Source organism: Thamnophis elegans, chromosome Z (assembly GCF_009769535.1).
Source record: "Thamnophis elegans isolate rThaEle1 chromosome Z, rThaEle1.pri, whole genome shotgun sequence".
NCBI classification, from domain to species: Eukaryota; Metazoa; Chordata; class Lepidosauria; order Squamata; family Colubridae; genus Thamnophis; species Thamnophis elegans.
Genome location: NC_045558.1, coordinates 61,029,754 through 61,053,353, shown reverse-complemented (window position 1 = coordinate 61,053,353; position 23,600 = coordinate 61,029,754). Strand labels below are relative to the sequence as shown.

General features: G+C 43.8%; 1 protein-coding gene across 3 annotated transcripts in view; it reads left to right on the top strand.

The window, feature by feature from the left end:
- The first annotated feature begins 9,473 nt into the window (after positions 1-9,473).
- Positions 9,474-23,600, top strand: part of GLB1 (galactosidase beta 1) — a 233,819-nt gene continuing 219,692 nt past the window's right edge. For 2 of the 3 annotated variants that reach the window (XM_032237595.1, XM_032237594.1), the window contains exon 1: positions 9,475-9,620. In XM_032237595.1, the coding sequence (XP_032093486.1) occupies positions 9,498-9,620 (123 nt within the window). In that variant the 5' untranslated portion in view covers positions 9,475-9,497. Of the gene's footprint in view, positions 9,621-23,600 lie in introns of all 3 variants that reach the window. The other variant, XM_032237596.1, reaches the window with a different exon arrangement.

Sequence of the window (23,600 nt, the reverse complement as noted above, 5' to 3'; positions counted from 1 at the left end):
TCCTCCTATAACCCAATGAAATTCCCCCATTGCCATCCATACTAGAAGTCAGCTCCTAACTCCGCTGTGCCAAATGAATCAAAGGGTTATAGATGGACAGATACAAGTAGAGATCCAACCTTTGTTTCAATACGTCCTGTTTACCACCACAGACCTGTTGAATTGGAAACAACATTACGGACCGCTGTCCACTAAGCCTCAGGAAGTCATTGACTTGTTTAGGGTCATTATCAGAACCCATAATCCAACATGGCAGGATTTGGAGCAATTAATGAGTACTCTCCTTAATGGAGAAGAAAGAGAAAGATTGAGTAGTGCCATTGGAAAAATCTTAAAAGCCGCAGATGGAGGAAGCCTTCAAGCCGCGCTAAATTTATGGTTTCCACAGCACGATCCACAGTGGGACCCCTATAGAGATATGGCCTCTCTCCGGGACTATCAGGCACTAATTCTTCAAGGCTTAGAACAAGCTGCAAAACTCCCAGTAAATATGTCCAAATCCTTTCTTGTGATCCAAAAATAAGACGAAAGTCCCGAAGCCCTTTTCCAAAGGCTGGTCGATACGTATAAAACCTACACCCCTATCAACCTCCTGGATCCCGAAAATGTCCGTATGCTAGTGATGGCTTTCATATCCCAGAGTGCCCTGGACATTAAACGAAAACTTCAGAGGCAAGAAGGAGCCTCAGGAATGAATATAAGCCAATTAATGGAAATCGTTCGCAAAGTCTTTGTGAACAGAGAAAAAGTAGAAGAGAAAAAGAAGGATGATAGAATGCAATGCAAAACCGAATTGCTGGTGGTTGCATTGTCAAATAAATCCCAAACCCAGAGCAGAGGTTGATGTAATTGGTTTAAGGAAGAAGGTCACTGGATGTTAGAGTGTCCCAAAAGGCTAGAAGCTGAGATAAGGGAAAGAGGACAGAATAGAAGAATGGAACCTGGTCGATTGAATCAAAAGGTCAAGATTTACAATCCCCTAGGAGGGAGAAGTGGAAGAGGAATGAAGCCCCCTGGATTCCCGGGCAGAGGCCGAAGACTGCTTCAAAGCGAGGCGGAAGCCATAAGCTTGGCCATGATAGACGAAAGGTCTGAAGACTGAAGGGGACCAGGGTTTAGTCCAGCCCCCCCTGAACCCTTGGTCCAAATGAAGACAGAAAGTAATAATGTAACCCTTTTGGTAGACATAGGGGCGTCTAGATCAGTAATTACAAAACCCTTGGCTCCCATTTCCAATAATGTACTAAACATCCAAGGGGTTGATGGTTGGATAAACAGCCGCCCTGTGTTGAAGCTTTTAAAATGTTCCCTGAATGGAAGAGACATAGAATATCAGTTCCTATACATGCCTGAATGCCCAGTTCCGCTGTTGGATCGTGATATCCTATGCAATATGGGAACTAGACTGTCCTTTGAGGAAGACAAAATGGTCCTAACAATGAGGCACCCCCCCCCAGATGACATATGGCGAGTGATGGTAATTCAAGACGATCAGATCCCCGATACCTGGCAGGAATTTAAAGTACCTCAACTGTGGGCAGAAGATAACTCCCCAGGCCATGCAGCTCATCATTCACCTATAATTATACAAGTGAAGCCTTTAGCTGTGCCTGTCTGCCTCAGACAGAAAAGTTATCCCCGCTCCACTACGCAGGCAATTCAGGACCATATTGTCAAATATTTGGAAGCTGGCATTCTGAGAACAATACAGTCTCCCTAGAATACCTGAATTTTACCCATACCAAAACCTGATGGCTCTCTGAGGCCCGTACAGGATTTGAGGATTGTGAACATAGCCACAGTAACTGTTCACGCCATTGTCCCCAATCCCTATACTCTTTTGAGTTTGATTCCGGCCTCAGCTACTTGGTTTTTAGTGGTAGATTTAAAAGATGCCTTCTTCACCATCTCAATACACAGTGACAGCCAAAAACTGTTTGCGTTTGAATAGGAGGATCCTGTAACAGGTCGTAAGAGGCAGTATGCTTGGACTAGACTTCCCCAAGGATTTAAAAATTCACCTACCCTTTTTGGTGAAGCCTTGGCCTCAGACTTAGAAAATTTCCAGCCTTGTGAAGATGGCGATGTGCTACTCCAATATGTAGATGATATCTTAGTGACAGAACCGACAAAGGAAACTTGTTGGAAAAATACCAACCAATTACTCCATCTGTTAATGGACAAGGGATCTCAAGAAAGGATCTTGTATCTCAAAAAAAAGGCACATTTAGTAAAACCCCAAGTCAAATACTTGGGATATTCCATAAGTCAGGGACAAAGAGGAGTAGGCCATGAGCGAAAGAGGCTGTGTGCCACATTGCGGAACCAACAACCAGGAAAGAGTTGTGAGGATTCTTAGATACATCAGGATATTGCAGACTCTGGATTCCAAATTTCGCTCTTTTGGCCAAACCTTTGTATATCTCCATGAAGGGGGGGGGGGGTGAAAAGGAACCCTTCATTTGGGGGCTGGAACAAAAATGGGCATTTGAAACCCTAAAAACAGAATTATCTCAAGCACCGGTAACGGGGCTCCCCAACTTACAAAAACCTTTTAATCTCTTTGTGGATTCAAAAGGCAACACTGCTCTGGGAGTCGTGACGCAGGAAAAAGGAAGTTGGCAGCAACCTGTGGCTTATCTATATAAGCAACTGAACTGTGTTGCAAAAGGCTGGCCACATTGCCTAAAAATTATAGCTGCCATGGCTCTCCTAATGGAGAAAGCTAATAAATTAACTTTCGGACAGCCTACCACTATCTATACCAGCCACGCAATTCAAGGAATTTTAGAAACGAAGGGACATTTATGGTTAACAAACCCTAGAATTTACAAATATCAGGCACTCCTGACTCAAAATCTACAAGTGACCTTGAAGCAAACAAATGCCCTAACCCCTGCCACCCTTTTGTCAATACCGGGACCCGAAATTGAGCAAAATTGTATGCGAACCATTGAGAGTCAGTTCTCATGCAGACCAGACTTAACGGATGTGCCATTGAAATCTGCAGACTATAACTTGTTCACTGACAGATCAAGCTTTATTACTACGGGATAATGTTATGCTGGCTATGCGGTAGTCTCTCTTGACCAAGTCTTTGAGAGCGGACATCTCCCAAAAGGCACTAGTGCCCAAGTAGCAGAATTATGGGCTTTAATCCATGCATTAGAGAGGACAAAGAATGAAAGAATAAATATATGGACTGATTCTAAATACGCCTTTCTCACTTTGCATGTTCATGCGCCTGTCTACAGAGAAAGAGGTCTTTTAATGGCCTCAAGGAAGGAAATCAAACACCCCTTCCTAACTGAAAGGCTAATAGTTGCAGTGAAAATGCCAAAGAAAGTCTCTGTTATGTAAAGGCTATCAGAAGGGACAAGATGAAATAGCCAGAGGGAATAGGGCGGCTGGCAAAGAAGCGAGACTAGCAGCAACCAGGGACGTTCAGGGTTACCCTGACATATCCGTTTACGTAGCACTAGAAATGCCAAAAGAATTTAGCCCTAGATATTCCAGGGCGGAGAAACTCCAAGCGACTGTAGACTTGAATGGACTAAAGAAGGGAGAATGGTATGTACTTCCAGTTGGAAGAATCTTTGTACCTGCTAATATTGTCTGGCAAGTGGTGAAGGAGTCCCATTCAACAACGCACATGGGCAAAACTGCATTAGCCAAAGCACTTCAACATATAGTGTACATTGATCACCTTCACTCTCTATGTGCTCATGCCAGCGAAAGATGTAACACGTGCCCAAGCTAATCCAAGGCAAGGACCTAGACTTCCCCCTGGGAGCCAGCCTAAAGGGTATTACCCCATGGATTTGTTAGTTGTTGACTTCACAGATATGCCCAAGTGTGGACTTTATAAAGCTATGTTGGTCATGGTGTACAATTACCCTGGGGGGCCGGAGTGCTTCCCCACAAGGACAAAGCAAGCCCGTGAAGTAGTTAGAATCCTACTTAAAGACATCGTGCCCCGATATGGAATTTCCTCATTCATATCATCAGATAACGGGCCAGACTTTGTGCATCAAGTAACCCAAAAGCTAGCAAAATCTTTAGGGACCCAATGGAGGCTCCACTGTTCTCTGCACTCCCAGAGCGCTGGCCACTCAGAACGCACACACCTCACTATTCAGGAAAAGATAACTAAGGTGTGTCTCGAAACCCACCTTAAATGGGTAGACGCCTTACCTTTAGCCCTTTGGTCTGTAAAATGTATTCCATGTAAAGGACATAAACTGGTCCCTTTTTGAAATGATGTTTGATCGGCCACCGGTAATAAGTTCTAATTTGAAAAATCACGTAGGAGATCTGGGATGGCTGGGGGCCTCATGGGTGAATCAAATGGTGGGAGAATTAAATAAGCAAGTACAAGAAATCCAACAATATTGTGTCTCCCTTACTCCACCATTTGTAACAAATTGCAGTCATAATATTCAGGTGGGGGACAGAGTGTGGTAAAACACTGGAAAGGGGAGAACTTGAAACCTAGATGGAAAGGCCCGTATACTATAGTTATGTGTTCTCCACTTGCAGTAAAAGTTTTAGAATCCAAGTCTTGGATTTATTGGACCAGCATTAAACCAGCTGCTGAAGAATACTGGGAGGCTGACTCGGACGAATCCCTGAAGAAGCCATCACTGGATCCAGCCATTTTGAATAACTACCATTCAGTCTCCAACCTCCCCTTTATTGGGAAGGTTGTTGAGAAAGTGGTAGCCTCTCAGCTCCGACGGTCCTTGGATGAAGCTGATTATCTGGATTCCTTTCAGTCCGGATTCAGGCCTGGCTACAGCACGGAAACCGCTTTGGTCGCACTGACCGATGATCTCTGGAGAGCCAGGGATGGAGGTCATCCCTCCATCCTAGTGCTTCTTGACCTCTCAGCAGCCTTTGATACCATCGACCATGGTATCCTTCTGCGACGGTTACGAGAGGTGGGTGGGAGGCACCGTCTTTCGGTGGTTCTCCTCCTACCTCTCGGACAGGTCGCAGTCAGTGTTGGTCGGGAGGCAGAGGTCGACCGCTAGGCCCCTGAAATATGGGGTCCCACAGGGTTCAGTCCTATCCCCCCTCCTGTTTAACATCTACATGAAGCCGCTAGGTGAGATCATTCGACGGCACGGGATAAAATACCATCAATACATGGACGATACCCAGTTGTATCTGTCCGCCCCGTGCCAACTCAGTGAAGCGGTTGACGTGATGTGCCAGTGCCTGGAGGCTGTCAGGGTCTGGATGGGGGTTAACAAGCTTGCACTCAATCCAGACAAGACCGAGTGGCTGTTGTGTTTCCCTCCCAAAAATTTGGTTAGTATTCCATCACTCTTTTTTTACTTTTTTTTTTTACTTTTGCCTTTATTTGTATGCCGCCCTTTTCCCTAAGGGGACTCAGGGCGGCTCACAATTCAAAAGGGAGGGGGAAACAACAAACAATAAACAATACAGCATATTAAAAGAGAAAAACGCAACAATCATACAATTCGAGTGGGGCTATAATCTTAACCCCAGGCCAGCCGGGACAGCCAGATCTTTACAGCAGCGCGGAAGGATTGGAGGGTGGTGAGGGTCCGAATCTCCACGGGGAGTTCGTTCCAAAGGGACGGAGCAGCCACCGAGAAGGCCCTCCTCCGGGTAGTTGCCAGTTTGCACTGGCTAGAAGATGGGATTCGGAGGAGGCCTAATTGATGTGATCGAATCGGTCTGGTGGAGGTAATTGGCAGTAGGCGGTCTCTCAAGTACCCAGGCCCACTACCATGAAGGGCTTTATAGGTGATAAGTAGCACCTTGAAGCGCACCCGGAGATCAACAGGTAGCCAGCGCAGCTCGCGGAGGATAGGTGTTATGTGGGTGAACCGAGGTGCACCCACTATCGCTCGCGCGGCCGCGTTCTGGACTAGCTGGAGTCGCCGAATGCTCTTCAAGGGCAGCTCCATGTAGAGCACATTGCAATATTCCAGCCTAGAGGTCACAAGGGCACGAGTGACTGTTGTGAGGGCCTCCCGGTTCAGGTAGGGACGCAACTGGTGTACCAGGCGAACCTGGGCAAATGCCCCCCTGGTCACAGCTGACAAATGATGTTCGAAGGTCAGCTGTGGGTCCAGGAGGACTCCCAAGTTGCGAACCCTGTCTGAGGGGCGTATAGTTTGACCCCCCCAGCCTGAGAGATGGAGTACTTGACCAATTCTTGGGAGGGAAACACAGCAGCCACTCGGTCTTTTCTGGATTGAGCACAAGCTTGTTGGCCCCCATCCAGTCTTTAACAGCATCCAGCCCCTGGCTCATCACATCCATCGCTTCGTTGAGTTGGCACGGGGCGGACAGATACAATTGAGTATCATCCGCATATTGATGGTACTTTATCCCGTGCCGTCGAATGATCTCACCCAGTGGTTTCATGTAGATGTTGAAAAGAAGGGGGGATAGGACCGAACCCTGAGGCACCCCACACGTTAGGGGCCTAGGGGTTGATCTCTGCTCTCCAACTAACACCGACTGCGACCTGTCCGAGAGGTAAGAGGAGAACCACTGTAAAACAGCGCCTCCCACCCCCACCTCCCGCAGTCGTCGCAGAAGGATACCATGGTCGATGGTATCGAAAGCCGCCGAGAGGTCAAGGAGCACTAGGATGGAGGCGTGGCCTCCATCCCTGGCTCTCCAGAGATCATCGGTCAACGCGACCAAAGCGTCCCGCTGAGTCCCACTGGGAATAGGGCGGCATATAAATAAAACGAAACCTAAACCTAAACCTAAATCATACTTCTGAAAAGCCATATCAATTTTAACAGCATCTGTACAAGTAGATTCTGAAATGTAATACCACACAATGTATGTCGTCTATACTGTTTGCTGTTTGCTGCAAGGAGGAAATTTGCTGGAGGCAGAGGCAGATTCCCCCTGCCTTGTTTCCCCCCCAAAAAAGCTAGGTGCATCTTATACTTCAGAGCATCTTCTACTCCGAAAAATATGGTAATTGTTTTCAAAGACACTATGTTAGGAATGCACTGTTATTAGTTTTGATTACAATAAAAGAACATTATTTGAAAATACCAGTCTGGCTTTCCACTATGGAAGCATTGGTACATCATGCTGTTATTAACATGGAAAAAATTGTAAGATATAAAGATATTTTGAATGAAAAACAAAGTAGGAACTTAGTAATCAAGGGATGGACATTGCATGATGGCCACACATGCAAATACAATCTCGTTATGAGAAAGATGCTAAAATGTATGGTTTTAATAAAGAGTTAACAGAATTAGACCAGATATTAACTAGAACAGATGAAAAACTGGTAAAGAAATTATTTTGTTATTTATTAAGTATTAAACTTGAAAGTGAGCAGATAAAGGAGATGATTGCATGGGCTAAAAACTTTGGATAGCAATAGAATTAGATAAATGGCAAAAACTATGGGATAGAAATATTGAATTGACTATGTCAACTGCATATAAAGAAAATTTGTATAAAATGTTTTATAAATGGCATTTTGCACTGACAAGATTGGCAAAAATGTACAGATAGATCAGCTAAATGTTGAAAGTGTAATCAATCATCTGGTTCATATAACCATATGTGGTGGACATTCCCAAAAGCTAAAAAATATTGGATGAAAATACATACTTGGTTGGAAAAAATGATCAGAGATTTTTTTGGGGGGGGGGGGCATCCTACTGGAAAAATATGATAAAAGAACTATGTATCTGGTTTTACATATACTAACTGCAGCCAGAATTGTATTTATACAGCAATGGAAAAATGATCAGATTCCATCAGATGAGAATACAATTAAGAAAATATTAGAATGCACAGAAATGGATAGATCAATGCTTACTATTAAGGATATAGAAGAAACTGAATATTTTTTGATATGGGACATATTTTATCAATGGCTATATAATAAAAACAGAATTAGAAACGAGACATAAAAAGAGGAAATGTTAAGTGGGCAGTTGCTAAAAGGATAGTGTTAAGTATTATTGTTATATTATTATATATTAACATTATTGTGATGAGCACTGTAACAAATATGTGGATTGGGACTGCTTAAAGCCACTGTACCCAGATCACACACAGTTTGATGGAAATTGATTTTTTATATTATATAAATAAAACATGAAAAAAAGAGAATACAGAACACCCTATAAAGATAATAAAAACTGGGAAAATTCATAGCAAGCTCTTTTTAAAAAGTGAGGAGTAATGGACATGTGGGAAGCCACCTCCCTCCTAGAAGAATGAAATATTTTGAGGAATATTAAAATAATTTTGTATTTTCCTAAAGGAGAAATGGAGAAACATGCTCTTGGAGACAGAAAGCAACCCCCACTTTTCTTAATAGCCTCAGCAGATACTGCAGGCAGGTTTTAGAAATGCAGATTTGTTCATTCATTCAAGAAAGGATATTTTGAAACAAAGGCAGAATGGTAGGATTAGCCATCACCCAAGAGTCAAAACAGGACGAAAGCTATTAAGCTACAATAGAATTAATCAACACCATTTCAGAACACAAGCCCTTCATTGCATCACCCTCAGAAACTTCAACCAAACTTAGCTCAGACAAATACACATTTTTACAAGGAATAGGAAGCTCAAGTGCAAAGCACAAGAGAAGTGCTCTCAATTTTCCCCTCACTCTCAATTCCATGTGATCAGCTGCCCAGAACCAATGTGGTTCTGTTCATCAATAAATGGACCCTCTTTCCAATTAGCCTCCAGTCTCCATTTTGTCTCCAGTGCCTTTCTCCCAGTTTGGAACTGAACCAGATGTATATTTCTTCCCACAGAGTTAACACAGCTGGTATAGATGGAATTCGAAGCAGAGATCAGCAAGAGAGGCAATATATTAAAAAAAAAATTCTGGGGTTTGGTGATGGTGAACTATATTCCTTCAGTTCCTTCCTTCAGTTTCAAATAAGAAAAAATGAGAGAAACAGTATCTGCGCTGATAATCTTGAGCATAAACATGCCAGTCTGTTCCCAGACACTTAAGCAGGGTTAGTACTTGGATGAGTTTCTCTTTGGAATACCGACTACTATTAAGCTTTTTGTTTTATTTTGTGGGCTTCCTTTATTATCACCCGAGTCTTCTTTTTATTCCCCTCTGCGCCCTGGCATGAGCCGAGCAATTGTGAAGCGCTAAGAGGAAACATTTTGGGAAAAGACCTAACTTCCTCCTTCTCTCCTCAGAGAGCATTCAGAGCGTCTATCAGATGTCAATTCAACATTGCAACTCTGGGAAGCTCATAGTCTGCTTAATAATATTATATCCCACTCAAGCGTAAGACAGACGTCGGAAGAAGACAAGCTAGCAGAAACAGAAACGCGAACTCCTACATTCTGAACGAAAGAAAGTTAAGAATAGCTGAAGCTCAGAGGGCAACATATGAATGATTATTCACACCATTCTGAAATCTGGATTTGCTTACATTTTAGAGCTGCAAACAGACACGCGCGACCTTTCGAGGCGGAAGTGATCAGCTGACTCTGGAGTCATGCGGTCGGTAGGCCTGGCTGCGTGTGATGCCGGTGTATTTTCTTCGATTTCTTTTCCCTGCTGTTTTAACATGCTTTCTCTGGTTGTGCTTCATTTCCTAGCCGCAGGATTTGGATCACCGGTAAGCATTGTCCTTTCTCGTAATCTCTCACAGAAAGATAACTTGCACGAGGGAAGATTTATTGGGCGCGGGTCCATAAGGGAGCTCCCTCCCGGAGCAGACGACAGCGCTGCGTTGATGGAGTGTTCGAACTTGGCAACTTTAACATGAGTGGATTTGTATTCCAAAATATAAGACTTAAAATTGTCAGAGTTGGGAATCATTGCCATAGATTGATAGTGGAGAATTCAGTTTGCTTGCCGAACATATTTGAAGCCGCATCTTGTAGTGCCAATATAGTCTTACAAAAATTCAAATATGATCAGGAAGAAATCTGAGCTCCTACCACTAATCTATAGCAGTGTTTCTCGGCCTAGATAATTTTAAAATGTCTGGATTTTTGGCTGGGAAATTCTGGGAGTTAAAGTCCGCTCATCTTAAAAGTTGCCAAATTTGAAAAAACGTTCATGAAACTGCATGTAGAGCCCAGCCTTTGCAAATAAGCCTGGCAATTAGGAAGTGTGGGAAACCAAGTTTACTTGCCAGACCTATAGCTGTATTCTTGAGTCCTGTGGAGACTTTGAAGAATTTAACTGAGCAAGATAGGAGGCTAAGTAGGAGATCCAAGGACTTACTCTAAATGAGGAAGTGAAAAAATGTCCAGATAAGACAGTTTTCCTGTCATTGCTTATTGTAATGTAGTCACCAGAGGGAATATCTACCTTATCTAGAAAAGCACCCAAATTGCAGAAGTAGATGCAAAACATCTGCACTTTCTTTGGTTAATTGAGATTAAAATCCATTGATTTAAAGAATATGTAAAAAAAAATAATCCTGTAACTCTGCTGGAATTGAAACTTCCACAATGTTCAAACCAGTTTTAGTTGCTAAATTATTGTCAATTCCTTGCAAAGTTGTCGCTGCAGTTACTAGTTATGCTTTCAGACAGTTCTGCCAACATCCCCCAATAAAGACAATGGAGAAAGTTGAAAGTTGCTCTCACTCTCACTGTTTTCCCCCTACACTTATGATTGCAATATCTTTAGGAAAATTTAATGTTCATTCTGGTCATAAAACTGCATTATCTCTCAAACTTGACTCAAAAGATTGTTTGGTATAATATATTCCCCTACATTCAGAGATGCCTATCTGAAAAATCTGCTAGGTGTTGGAAAGTTTTCTCTTTTTTTTAAAGTCTAGTGAGAAAAAGTGATATAATTTAATTTGGAATATTTCTGGAACTCTTAAAAGGAAGTCTTTACACAGGCGAATCCTGCATCAGAAAATCATACGGTACGAGTAGGCTGGCAGACAGGTCATCTATTATATAATTATTTTCTTAGAAGATAATAGTTGCTACATTTAGTGGTGAGTGGAGCATAGCAGTGCATAGGTTGCATAATGACCAATAGTATAATTATTTTCCTGATTTTAAATAATTGGAAATAGAAGATTCATATAGATAGAGGGAGGGATGGATGGATATTGAAGAAGAATAGAATAAAGCTGGAAGGGAGCTTGGAGGTTTTCTAGTCCAGCCTCCTGCTCAAGCAGGAGAACTTATACTATTTCAGACAAGTGATTACCTTGTCTAATAGATAATCTCTTCTTAAAAACATCCAGTGATAGAGTGCCCACAATTTCTTAAGTCAAGCTGTTCCACAGGTTAATTGTCCTCACAATTAACCAGTGGAATTAATCAATTAATTAAGTTTCTCCTTCATTCTAGATTGTCTCTCTCTTTGATTAGTTTCCAACCATTGTTTCTTGTCTTCTGGTACTTTGTAGAATAATTTGACCCCCTCTTCTTTGTGGCAGCCCCTCAAATACTGGAATGTTACTATCATGTTGCCGCTAATTATTTTCTTTAGACTAGCCAAACTCAAATCCTGTAGCCATTCTTCTTATGTTTTAGTCTCCAGGCCTTTGATTATCTTAGTTGCTCTTCTCTGAACTTCTTCCACAGTCTCAACATTTTTTTGTAGTATGATTATCAGAATTGGTTGATGTATTCAAAGTGTGATCTTACTAGGGTTTTATAAAGTGGTATTAATAATTCATATGATCTTGATTCTATGCCACTGTTATACAACCCAGGATTCTACAGGTAGCCCTCATGATACAAATGTAATGGAGTCTGCCTGTTCCATTTATAACCTGAGTATTCGCTGGAGTGAATCTCGTACTTTGAATGGGATCACTCTCTCCTTTTACCCACACATTCGCTAATTGAATGTGAGGCTCGTTAAGTGCACATGAGGTATTTCAGGGTGGGGAAGGCTGTGGGGGCCTAATGATGAAACAGGCCACTTGCTAAGACCACCCAAGGCCTCCCTGACCTACTGAAATACTTCATGATCCCCACAATTGCTTTCCACTAACCTATCTTGCAAGGTCACTTACCTTGTGAAGATCAAGCAATCAGTGTTCTCTCCGACCTCTCAGCTGCGTGTGCTCCTCCGACACTCCATTCGGGCCTCAGCAGGCCTAGCCTGGCATGTTGCCTGCTGAAATGGACCTTCTCAGAGATGGATTTGCCCCTCCGACACTTGGTTTGGGCATGCAGAGGCCTCACCCGGCACGTTGCTGGCTGAAATGGAGCTTCTGAGAGGTGGATCCATCCTTCAGAAGCTCCATTTTGGCTGTCAATGTACTGGGCGAGGCCTCTAGATGCCCGAACAGAGCTGGCAATGTGCAGCACAAATGTTGCAGAGCCACTGCAGTTGTTGGTAAGGGTGGACAACTGCCATTAGTTTTGGGACTTGTTCGTAAATGCTTGGGGGTGCTTATTACATAATTTTTGAACATTTGCTAAGGAAACACTCATAACCCAGATATTACTATATCAACCTTTTTGGCTGCTGCTGCACACTGCTGGTTCCTGTTCGTGATCATCCACTAGGACTCCAAGGTTCTTCTGACAGTTACTGTTTTTGAGCCAGGTCTTACCTAATTTGCACTTATTCCTTTGATTTTTCCTGCCTAAATGTAAAACTTTGCTTTTCTCCACATTAAAATTCATTTTATTGGAAAGGGCCCATTGTTCAAGTTTGTCAATATCTTTTTGGATCCTGAGCATGTCCTCAGGGGTGTTGGCTATTCCTGCCAGTTTAGTGTCATCTGCAAATTTCTATTCCCTCATCTAAGTCATTTATGAAGATATTGAAGAGTACTGGGACTAAGATGGAGCCATGTGGTACCCCACTACTTACTTATCTCCATGTGGATGGAGTACCATTAAGGACCATTTGTTAAGTACAATTTATCAGTCAGCTGCAAATCCATCTGGTGGTGATGTCTATTCTACATTTTCTAGCTTACCAAGAAGAAGGTTTTCTTTGTCAAATGCTTTACTGAAATCTAAGTATACTATGGGAAAGAAATTATAAATTTACGACAGCAGTAGCTTACAAAGAAAACCTCTATAAGATGTTTTATAGATGCCATTTGTCTCCAGCAAGATTGGCCAAAATGTACCCAAATTTATTCCCCAAATGTTGGAGATGCAGCCACAAGTCTGAAACATTCTACCATATGTGGTGAACATGCCCCATCACAAGGAAGTACTGGTGCAAAATTCAGAAATGATTGGAAGAAATTACTGAGCGAAAAATAGAACTGAAACCAGAAGCATTCTTATTAGGACTATTAGACCAAAAAATGGATAAACAATCTCAATACATAATCATACACATACTCATTGCAGCCAGGATTGCTTTCACACAAAGCTGGAAAAAACCAATACATCCCCAGATGAAAAAATAATTAGAAAAGTAATCAAATGCACAGATGGACAAAATGACAATAAAACTAAAAGAAAGAGAAGAATCGGATTTCAATAAGAGATTTGAGATTAAGATTTATTAGATTTATATGCCGCTCTTCTCCCAAGGACTCAGGGCGGCGTACAACAATTAAAAGAAACACATGATATAAAAATGAAAAAAAAATTAAATGGAATATTCCAAACCCAATTAAAATTGACAATACATTTTTTTTTTTAGAAAAATTCACATTAAAACTAACAGTAATCAATACTGTATTTTGTTTTGTTCAGGCCAGGCTGGCTTGCTGGAAAAGCCAACTTTTTAGGGTGCGTCGGAAGGGCCAGAGATCGGGGATTATACGAAGCTCAAGAGGCAGCTCATTCCAGAGGGAAGGCGCTCCCACAGAGAAGGCTCTCCTCCTGGAGGTCACTAGCTGACACTGTCTGTCTGAAGGCACCCTGAGGAGGCCAACTCTGTGGGATCGCACTGGATGATGGGAGGCTACCGGTGGCAGTAGGTGGTCTCGCAGGTACCCTGGGCCTAAGCCATGGAGTGCTTTAAAGGTCATAATTAGTACCTTGAATCGCACCCGGAAGACAACCGGCAACCAGTGCAGGCCACCTAAAAGGGGTGTAAACATGGGAGTACCTATGTGCCCCCATGATAACCTGCGCAGCCGCATTCTGGACCAGTTGAAGCTTCTGGGTGCTCTTCAAGGGCAGCCCCATGTAGAGAGTGTTACAGTAGTCCAGGCGAGAAAGGACGAGGGCATGAGTGACTGTGCACAGAGCATCCCGATCCAGGAAGGGGCGCTACTGACATACTAGGTGAACCTGGTAAAAGGCCCCCCTGGTCACAGCCATCAGGTGTTCTTCTAAACTAAGCCACGTATCCAGGAGGATGCCCAGATTGCGGGCCCTTTCTGAGGGGGCTAAAATTTCTCCCCCTATCATCAAAGATGGAACAAGATGCACAAATCGGGATGACGGAAACCATAGCCACTCCGTCTTGGAGGGATTGAGCTTGAGCCTGTTCCTCCCCATCCAGATCCGCACAGCCTCCAGGCATCGGGACATCACATCGAGGGCATTGTTTTGGTGGTCTGGGGTAGAGATGAAAAGTTGGGTATCATCAGCATATTGATGATATCATACCCCAAAACCACGGATGATCTCACCCAGTGGTTTCATATATATGTTGAACAGGAGGGGTGAGAGAATTGACCCCTGGGGCACCCCACAAGTGACGCGCCTTGGGGTCGATCCTTGCCCTCCAGTCAATACAAACTGTGACCGATCCGACAGGTAGGAGGAGAACCACCGTAAAACGGTGCTCCCCACTCCCAACCCCCTGAGTCGTCGCAGTAGGATGCCATGGTCGATGGTATCGAAAGCCCCTGAGAAGTCTAATAGGACCAGGACAGAGGAGCAGCCCCTGTCCCGGGCCCACTAGAGATCATCGACCAACGTGACCAATGCCGTCTCCGTGCTGTATCCGGGCCTGAAACCCGACTGAAATGGATCCAGGTAGGCAGCTTCATCCAGGGACTGGGGAAGCTGATGTGCTACCGCACTCTCAACAACCTTCGCTACAAAGCGAAGGTTGGAGACCGGACGATAGTTGGTTAAAGAAGCTGGGTCCAGGGGAGGCTTCTTAAGGCGGGGCTTCACCTCCACCTCCTTCAAGGTGGTGGGAAAGAACCCCTCTCTCAATGAAGCGTTGGTAATTGCCTGGAGCCAGCCTTGTGTCACCTCCCGCGCACCCGAGACTAACCAAAAGGGACACGGGTCCAGTACACAAATGGCAGCACTGAGTCTCCCCATAATCCTGTCGATGCCCTCAGGGGTCACAGGATCAAACTCATCCCAGATGGTCTCCACAAGATTCATCCTCGGAAGAAGGTGGGGCTTAGCAATGAGAAGACGGATTTTCAGGCTATTCCTGAAATTCCCCTATTCCGAAGCACTTGGATGGTTCTTTTTGGACCCAAGCTGTCCTGGAGAGACAGTGAAAGGTAGGAGGAGATCCAGTGGCCCCAGAGACGTTCGCAAAGTCTCTGGGGGCTTGGAATTTAACTTCCTTTGCCAGTGACTTCCGGATTAGCCATAAGGTTAACTGAAACTGCAGATAGCTCCAAAGAATGGCAAAAGTGTTTTCAGCTGGTAAGGTGATTTTATTACTCAGAGAAAGACAGTCTGCCTAAAAATTCAAGCTAATTTAAATTAAAGAATAGAAGAATCTAGCGGCGATTTCGATCTCTTTATTGGTTTATGGATGGTGGTTACCCTATTTTTAAAATGTTTTAAATGCTATTTACATGGACAAAGGATAGATTACTCCAACATCTCCTCTGATCCTCTGCAAGCGGGCTGTATACCAATTCACTATAATTTGGCTGCTTACAACTTGACACTTTTATTGCTTGGCTGGATTGGTCTAAGATCAGATAAGATTGTACAGTTCCCAGCTTGTTTTTACTTGCAAATAACTCAGAGCTCTTAAAGAAAAAAATACTAACTGCGTACAAATATGGCGTCTATTCAAGCCTCTATTCAAATGATTTCTTCGGCACTACCAAAATTATCTGCCACACATGATAGAATTGAGAGGAAACTGGATTATCTGCTGTTTCTAGCAACAAAATATGAGGGAAAAATGAGAATGTTGAACGTTTGAATGTTCTTCAAATACAAACTAAGGATGTCAGAGATAAAGATTTTCAACTTGCTGATATTCGGGGCAACTGGTTTACCTCTGAGGGAGAAAAAGAGGGAATGTCTGAAGGGGGAGCAGCCACACAGAAGATTTACTCTGAAAGACAGGGCGCAGGAGGAGTGAGAAGCATTAAAGAATTTATACTTTATGAAATACCATCTGCAAAACTTTTGATACCACCACTGAGAATTAAAGACAAGCTGATAAAGGAAATAAATGGAGGACGGCAGCATTATATGAGAGGCACCATAAGCAAAAAGATGCAAAGATTTTTTTGTATGGACTTGTTCATAAAGATGTTTGGAGAATTCGACCCACGAATGGCAACAGGATTAAGGCAGTTCTGTTACTGGAGAGACACAGGCTGATAGATGGAAGAGTACAATTTAAAACTAGCTAAACCTAGTTAAACTCATTTGTAATAGATAAAGTTGAATAATAATTGATAATGATAGTAATGTATATAATGTTGAGTTGCTATGATAAATAATAATTGGATATGAGAAGGGAAGGTTAGAAATATCCTTGGACTATATATAAAGGTTATTAATCACAATGATTATTATTATAAAAAATAAAATAAAACTATATACAGTTAAATCTTAACTAAGATGGGGAAAATGCTATGATATACGATATAATTAAATAAAGAAAGGAGAATGATAATAAATTATATACATGGAGGATGGAATTTTTGGTATTAAATATTATGGATGTTTAGCTAAAACAGGATATGAGGATTTGATGTTAATGGAGGATTTTATAAACAAGTAAATGAAATGCCAGCATGTGGTTATGGATTAAATCTTTGGTATAGTTAAGGATGAAGGATGTTTAAACAACTGTAGTCAACTAAAAGTGGAGGTATGATGATGTTAATATAGTAAACATTTGAGTTAAGATATTTGAATTAATATGAATTAATGGAAGAGATGCACAAAAACTTGTAACCAGCTGATATACTTTTTTATAACATATACTTATTGTGTTTTTTTCCCTCTCTGTTTTGTTTTTTGTTCTTTTTTGTTTTGATTTCCCCCCCCCCCCCACTGTTTTCGGTATGTGTTTATGTAACAAAAAAATAAAAAATAAAAATAAAAAAAAAGATTCGTCGACTCGCCCGAATCTAACCAGTCAGAGTCTAAGCCTGTCCGGATCTGAGCGATTTTATCCTGCAGATACTGAACAAATTCTTCAGCCCTACCCTGCAAGGGGTCTTTCCCAGCTCCTTGGTTAAGTAAGGAGCGGGTCACCCTAAACAGGGCGGCTGGGCAGTTATCTGCAGACGCGATAAGAGCGGAAAAATGTTGCCGTTTTGCCACTTCTATCACCACTAAGTAGGATTTAATATGAATTCTTACTAGTGTTCGATCAGATTCGGACCGGCTGGCCCTCCAGCCACTCTCTAGGCGTCTTTTCCGGCGTTTCATCTCCCAGAGTTCCTCAGTAAACCAGGGGCTACCCGGGATCGACACCGGGTCAGAGGCCGCAAAGGCACAACACGATCCAAAGCCCCAGTAGCCGCCCTATCCCAGGCTTCCACTAGGGCTTCGGTCAAGTTGTGAGCAAGGGATTCAGGAAAAGTCCCAAGCTACATCAGGAACCTTTCAGGGTCCATCAGGCGCCTGGGGCGGAACCATCTAGTCGGTTCTGCCTCCCTGCGGTGAGGGGTAGCAGTACGGAAGTCAAGCCTGATGAGGAAATGATCCGACCATGACAAGGGTTGGATAGAAATATCCCCTAAATCTAGATCATTCATCCACTGCCCAGAGACAAAAATCAGGTCGAGTGTGCGTCCTCCATTATGGGTGGGGTCTTGAATTAACAGAGTTAGGTCCATAGCCGTCATGGAAGCCATGAACTCCTGAGCTGACTCAGATGTCTCGCCAATGGAAGGCAGATTGAAATCCCCCAGGATCATAAGCCTGGGGAAATCAACCGCCAATCGAGCTAACACATGTAGCAGCTCCGGCAGGGCCGATGAAACGTAACAGGGAGACAGGTACATAACAAAAAGGCCCACCTGAACTCCAAGGCCCCATTTCACAAAAAGGGACTCACACCCACCTATCTGAGGCATAGTGACCTCCTGAGGTCTAAGACTTTCCCTAATAACCACCGCCACCCTCCCGCCCCTGCCCTGGGCTCTCGGCTGGTGAAATGCCTGGAAGCCTGGTGGGCATAATTCACTAAGGGGAACACCCCCCTCATGGCCCAACCAGGACTCCATAATGCATGCCAGGTCCGCTCTACCCTCTTGTATGAGGTCGTAAATGAGGGGAGCCTTATGTACCACAGACCTGGCGTTAAGCGACACCAGCTGGAGACCAGGGTCCTGTAATCCCAGGCACCCAGGGGTGTGAGAAGGGTGATGAGGGTCAGAATGTGCGATCGCTCTTAAACAGCTGATCCGCGTCCCCCAAACATAATTTGGCCCTCGGCCCCCACCATATCTGCCTCTCCCACAATCAGTGGAGATGGTGAACCCCCCCAATGGAATGGCTTAATGTCTCCCCTGGAATCCCAACCCTTCCCAGCACTCCCGACCACGCCCATTAGTTAGCTCTGGCCTGTGTCCTGGCACTCCCCCCCAAGCTTGTCTGAGCAATCCGTATCAACCCCCTCACCCTCCCCTTAAAATTTGATTTAAAAACCCTTGTAAAAAACCCCTAAGGAGTCTCTTCTTCACATGCCACCTCTCCGGATTCCAAAATCCGTCATCAAGGAAGCAACTTGATAGGCAAGAAGGCCATCCCCGGGAAAGGGGGAGTTCCCAAAGGGAATAAAGTTCCGTTGCAGTATAGCATAGAGGAGAGTGTTGCATCAACCAAATGGGATGACATCACAGGGAGATGGAATGAGGAGATGACATGTCCACGGGGGGGGGGAGCCGACAGCGTTTAAGGGGGGTAGCAGGAAACTGCTGCTGGGCACACCCATGCCAGCTACAAAGATCCCAAGCTGGGCGACTTGCTGTCGCTGCCGCTGACCATACCCACACCGGCTTCAGAGACCCCAGGCTGGGCGTTCCGATGACCACACCCATCTCAGTTCTAGTGTCATATTGTCTAATTGAATTTATTTAGAAGACCCAAGATTTAGGATAGCTGCTATAGACAGTGCAACTGACAGTATAAATTATTCTAACCAGCAGATACACATCTCTAGAATTTCTAGAGTTCTTTTAGGGCAAAAATGTTTTAGCCAAAATGTTTTAGCTATAATACAATGATGAATGGGAACTATATGTCTAAAAAAAGAATATGACCATACATATCCAGGTTGAAAGTAATCCAATCATGAAGCAGACTATTCTAAGTATTCTGGAAGTGCCTGGAATCAGAACTGCTCTTCTCAACAATGTCCAGATAGCCTATTTGAAGAAATATTAACATTTTGTGATGTGACTTTTTCCATATTCAGATTTCAAAGTTCTTTGCAACATATCAGTAATCATTAATACAATACAATACTATTGTGTATGCTGATACTGAAATGTAGATAATTGTGATTAGGCTAAGGACATATTTGGAAATAAACTTATTTGTAATAAGTTTAAGGTGACCAGATTTTCAGATTGGTAAAGAGGACACCATTGACTGGAGGCGGCGGGGGGGAGGAAGCTAGCCAGCCCGCGGCCTCGCTAGGGACGTCTGGTCACCTTAATTATACATATTCTCTCTCTCTCTCTCTCTCTCCATCCGTCTGTCTGTCTATCTGCCTGCCTATCTGTCTATCTAGTTATGGTATCTCTTCTCTCTCCCTCTGTCTGTCTACCTGCCTGCCTATCTGTCTATCTAGTTATGGTATCTCTCTCTCTCTCCTTCTATCTGTCTATCTGCCTGCCTATCTGTCTATCTATCTAGTTATGGTATCCCTCTCTCCCTCTCTCCGTCCGTCTATCTGCCTGCCTACCTATCTCTCTCTTTCTCTCTATCCATCTGTCTATCTGTCTGTCTATCTGTCTATCTAGTTATGGTATCATTCTCCCTCTCTCTTTCCCTCCCTCCCTCCCTCTCTCCCTCTCTCTCTCTCTCTCTCTCCCCGTCCATCTATCTGCCTGCTTACCTATCTCTCTCTCTCTATCCATCCATCTATCTGCCTGCCTATCTGTCTATCTAGTTATGGTATCTCTCTCTCTCTCTCTCCCTCTCCCTCTCCCTCCCTCATCTCATTATCATCTATCTCAGTGTTTTTCCACCTTGAAGACTTGAAAGTATGTGGACTTCAACTCCCAGAATTCTGGGAGTTGAAGTCCACACATTTTCAAGTCTCCAAGGTGGAGAAACACTGATCTATCTAATTAATATAATTATTTCTCCCTCTCTTTTTCACTCTCTCTCTCTCCCACATACACACGCAAATGCATAGGGCAGCCACCTCACACACAGGTACCTCCGGGCGGCTTACAACATTATGATGCACACCCAAAGTGAATAGTCAGGTGCCTGTGATCCCAACCCACCTTTCCTGAAGGGGGAGGGCCATGGAACACTGCAAAACTCTTCTTGGTGGCGTCACTCTATGGGCTTTCACTTTTGCTTGTCCCCCCCCAACCTTTACAAAGCCAAGCTTCATCCGATTCTAACCAATCCCAGCGCCTCTCGCATCTCTCCTTTGCAAGCGTCACCCTGGCCTCTGAGCATGTGCAGAGGGCTGGGATGGGAGCTGGAGTCTGATGCCACTGGCGATCTGGGACTGTTGTAAGCAGGCGCGGGGCTTTGGGGGAGGGGGGAAGGGCAAAGCCCCCTCCCCTAATGCTTCCGGATCTTCTAAAAAGGGGGTCAGGGGGGCTTGTGCAGACCCCCTCCCCCCTATTCCCGCATCTTCTTGCAGGAACCCCCAATCGCCAGGGGCATCGGACTCCAAATCCCATCGCAGCAGCCCCCAATGGCCAGTGTCTTAGGACTCCAAATCCCATCGCAGGAATCCCCACCCAGCGGCCAAAAGCCTCTTTCTTGACAGTGCTTGACAGTGTTGTTGGGGCCTGTGGGCGGAAGAGAGCACTTTAATCAGTGGGGTGAAGCGCTTTTTTTCGCCCGCCGGAGCTCTGATGCGGGCAAAAGAAAGGACTTTTCTTTCACCCGCATCAGAGCTCGGGCGGGTGAAAGCAAGCACTTTAATCAATGGGGTGCGTGCAGGGAGGAATCTCTCCTCCCTGCATGCACCCCACTGATTAAAGTGCCTTCTTTTGCCCGCATCAGAGCTCGGGCGGGATGCGGGCGAAAGAAAGGACTTTTCTTTTGCCTGCATCAGAGCTCGGACGGGCGAAAACAAGCACTTTAATCAGTGGGGTCCGTGCAGGGAGGAATCTCTCCTTTCCTCCCTGTAGGCACCCCACTGATTAAAGTGCTTGCTTTCGCCCGCATCAGAGCTTGGGCGGGATGCAGGTGAAAGAAAGGACTTTTCTTTTGCCTGCATCAGAGCTCGGGCGGGCAAAAGCAAGCACTTTAATCAGTGGGGTGCATGCAGGGAGGAATCTCTCCTCTCCGTTTATTTATTTATCAGCACAAATACAACATACATACATGCATGCATGCATGCATGCATGCATACATACATACATACATACATACATACATACATACATACATACATCTTATATTATAAGATGTATTATTAGCATATAATATAATGTATATACATATTCACTAAAGGAGAAGGCAGGACAAGGTGAGATAATAAGAAATATCTATTAAAGATTTTAGTAATAATTCTATAATTTGTTCTATTGGTCTCTAGCTGTCCTTATACCTAAACCTTGGCTAATGAATGCCTCAGAGGTATCTAATGCACATTTCATTTGCTGCAGGCCATCTCTATTTCTAATTTTTAGCTGAGGTCTGCAATTGTCTAACTCTTGTTACGTTTATCAGCTTTCTACCTGCCCATAATTGTTACAAGCTTTACACAAGCATATTTCCTACTGATAAGCATTCTTTGTTCTTGCCAGAGAGATCCCATACTTACAGTCTTCCTGATTTACTTTCAGTGTCTGTCATGACCTAGCTTTATTTTAGCAGCCAGCCCATCATTCCCCCCTCTTTGAATCTGAAAATGATTTAATTTTCCAAGATTCACCCAACATCAATATCCATGTACTGGGAGACCCGGTAGTTTGCTTACAGGTGGAAAGGCAAAGTAGAAAGCATTGTAATGCACAACAGGTAACTAAGAGAACAATGACTATGCCTGCCAGGGTCATTATTAACCAGTGGAAATCAGGCAACCATCCTGTTAGTCAATGCCACCAGTCTTTCCATTCATCCATGGGGATGGGTGGGTTTGCAGCTATCTTTGGGATGTGTGTAGTTCAGCTGTGGAATTCTTCTGATTTGTCCAGAATATGCAGACAGCATTGTTGTCTATGTAGTGCACACACACCTCCTTAGGATGCCAATACCATATGTAGAGCCATCCTATTCTGAACTGTCATTTTCCGAATGGTTTCTTGTTCTTTTTTGCAACAACAACAAAAAAAAAACCTCTCCAATCTCATTAGCTAGGATTTCCTCCACTGCTTGTATATGATACATGGCATTATTGAGGGACCAGAGCCCACTAAACAAAGTAACGGGTTGGTAGTTCTTCAGGTACTTTCTGGATTGTTCAAGGTCCCTATGGTTTTTAATATTTCAGGTAAAGGGGTATAATATAGATGGGTGAGAGGAGCACAGATACATAACAAATCACATGGTCTCATCCTGACAGTTGTTAAGTCTATTTGTCTTAATATCTTAGCCTTCACACACACGCACACCCCAATCAGCTAGTGGTAATAATTTAGAACTCTCCTAATTCTAGTGTGGGTAGCTACAAATACCTTTTGGGGAAATGTTCTAATTGAGAGAACACCTATGGGAGATGGCAGTTCTTCTCTCACACAAGTAAGGTTCTGGAGGCTTTTGTTTCCAAAACAATAACTTAAGTCCCAGTTCTTCTACTGAGGAAGTCACAGACTGCAGTCCAAGAATCAGGAATGGCAGATCATGGATACTTTTTCACTCTGGAAGTGATCTATCCAAGATGCCAGGCCTTCCACTTTTAGTGCTTGTATGGGTGATCAGAAGCACTTGGAACAGTTCCTTCCATTTCTGATCCAAGGAGGTTGTTGGTCCTCACAGCCAGTCTGTAGGCTGAAACATTCACTGGATGATCTAGTGCAGGATATCAATTTTCCTGCAGATAACAGGAAATAAAATTCCCAATGAGTTGTCTTACATATTGGTATAAGGTCAGTTCGCCCACCAGTGGGATGGACCTCTCCTCTGCCTTTAAGGAGGGCCTCAAAGGACCTCAAAGAGGCTAATGCCTATTCGCTTTCAAGGTGCAATGTGAAGCCCTAATAAGGTGAGTGGCAAAGTTTGCTGTGAGGACAGGTGAGCCTCCTGGCATAGCTTAGCTAACTGTTGTTTTTGTGAATCGTTACATTTTTTTTTTTTGCCATAGTACTACTTACCAGGTAGTAAAGCTTCCAAGTGATGTTTAACTGTTCACACAAACCTTAGTTGTGAAATAT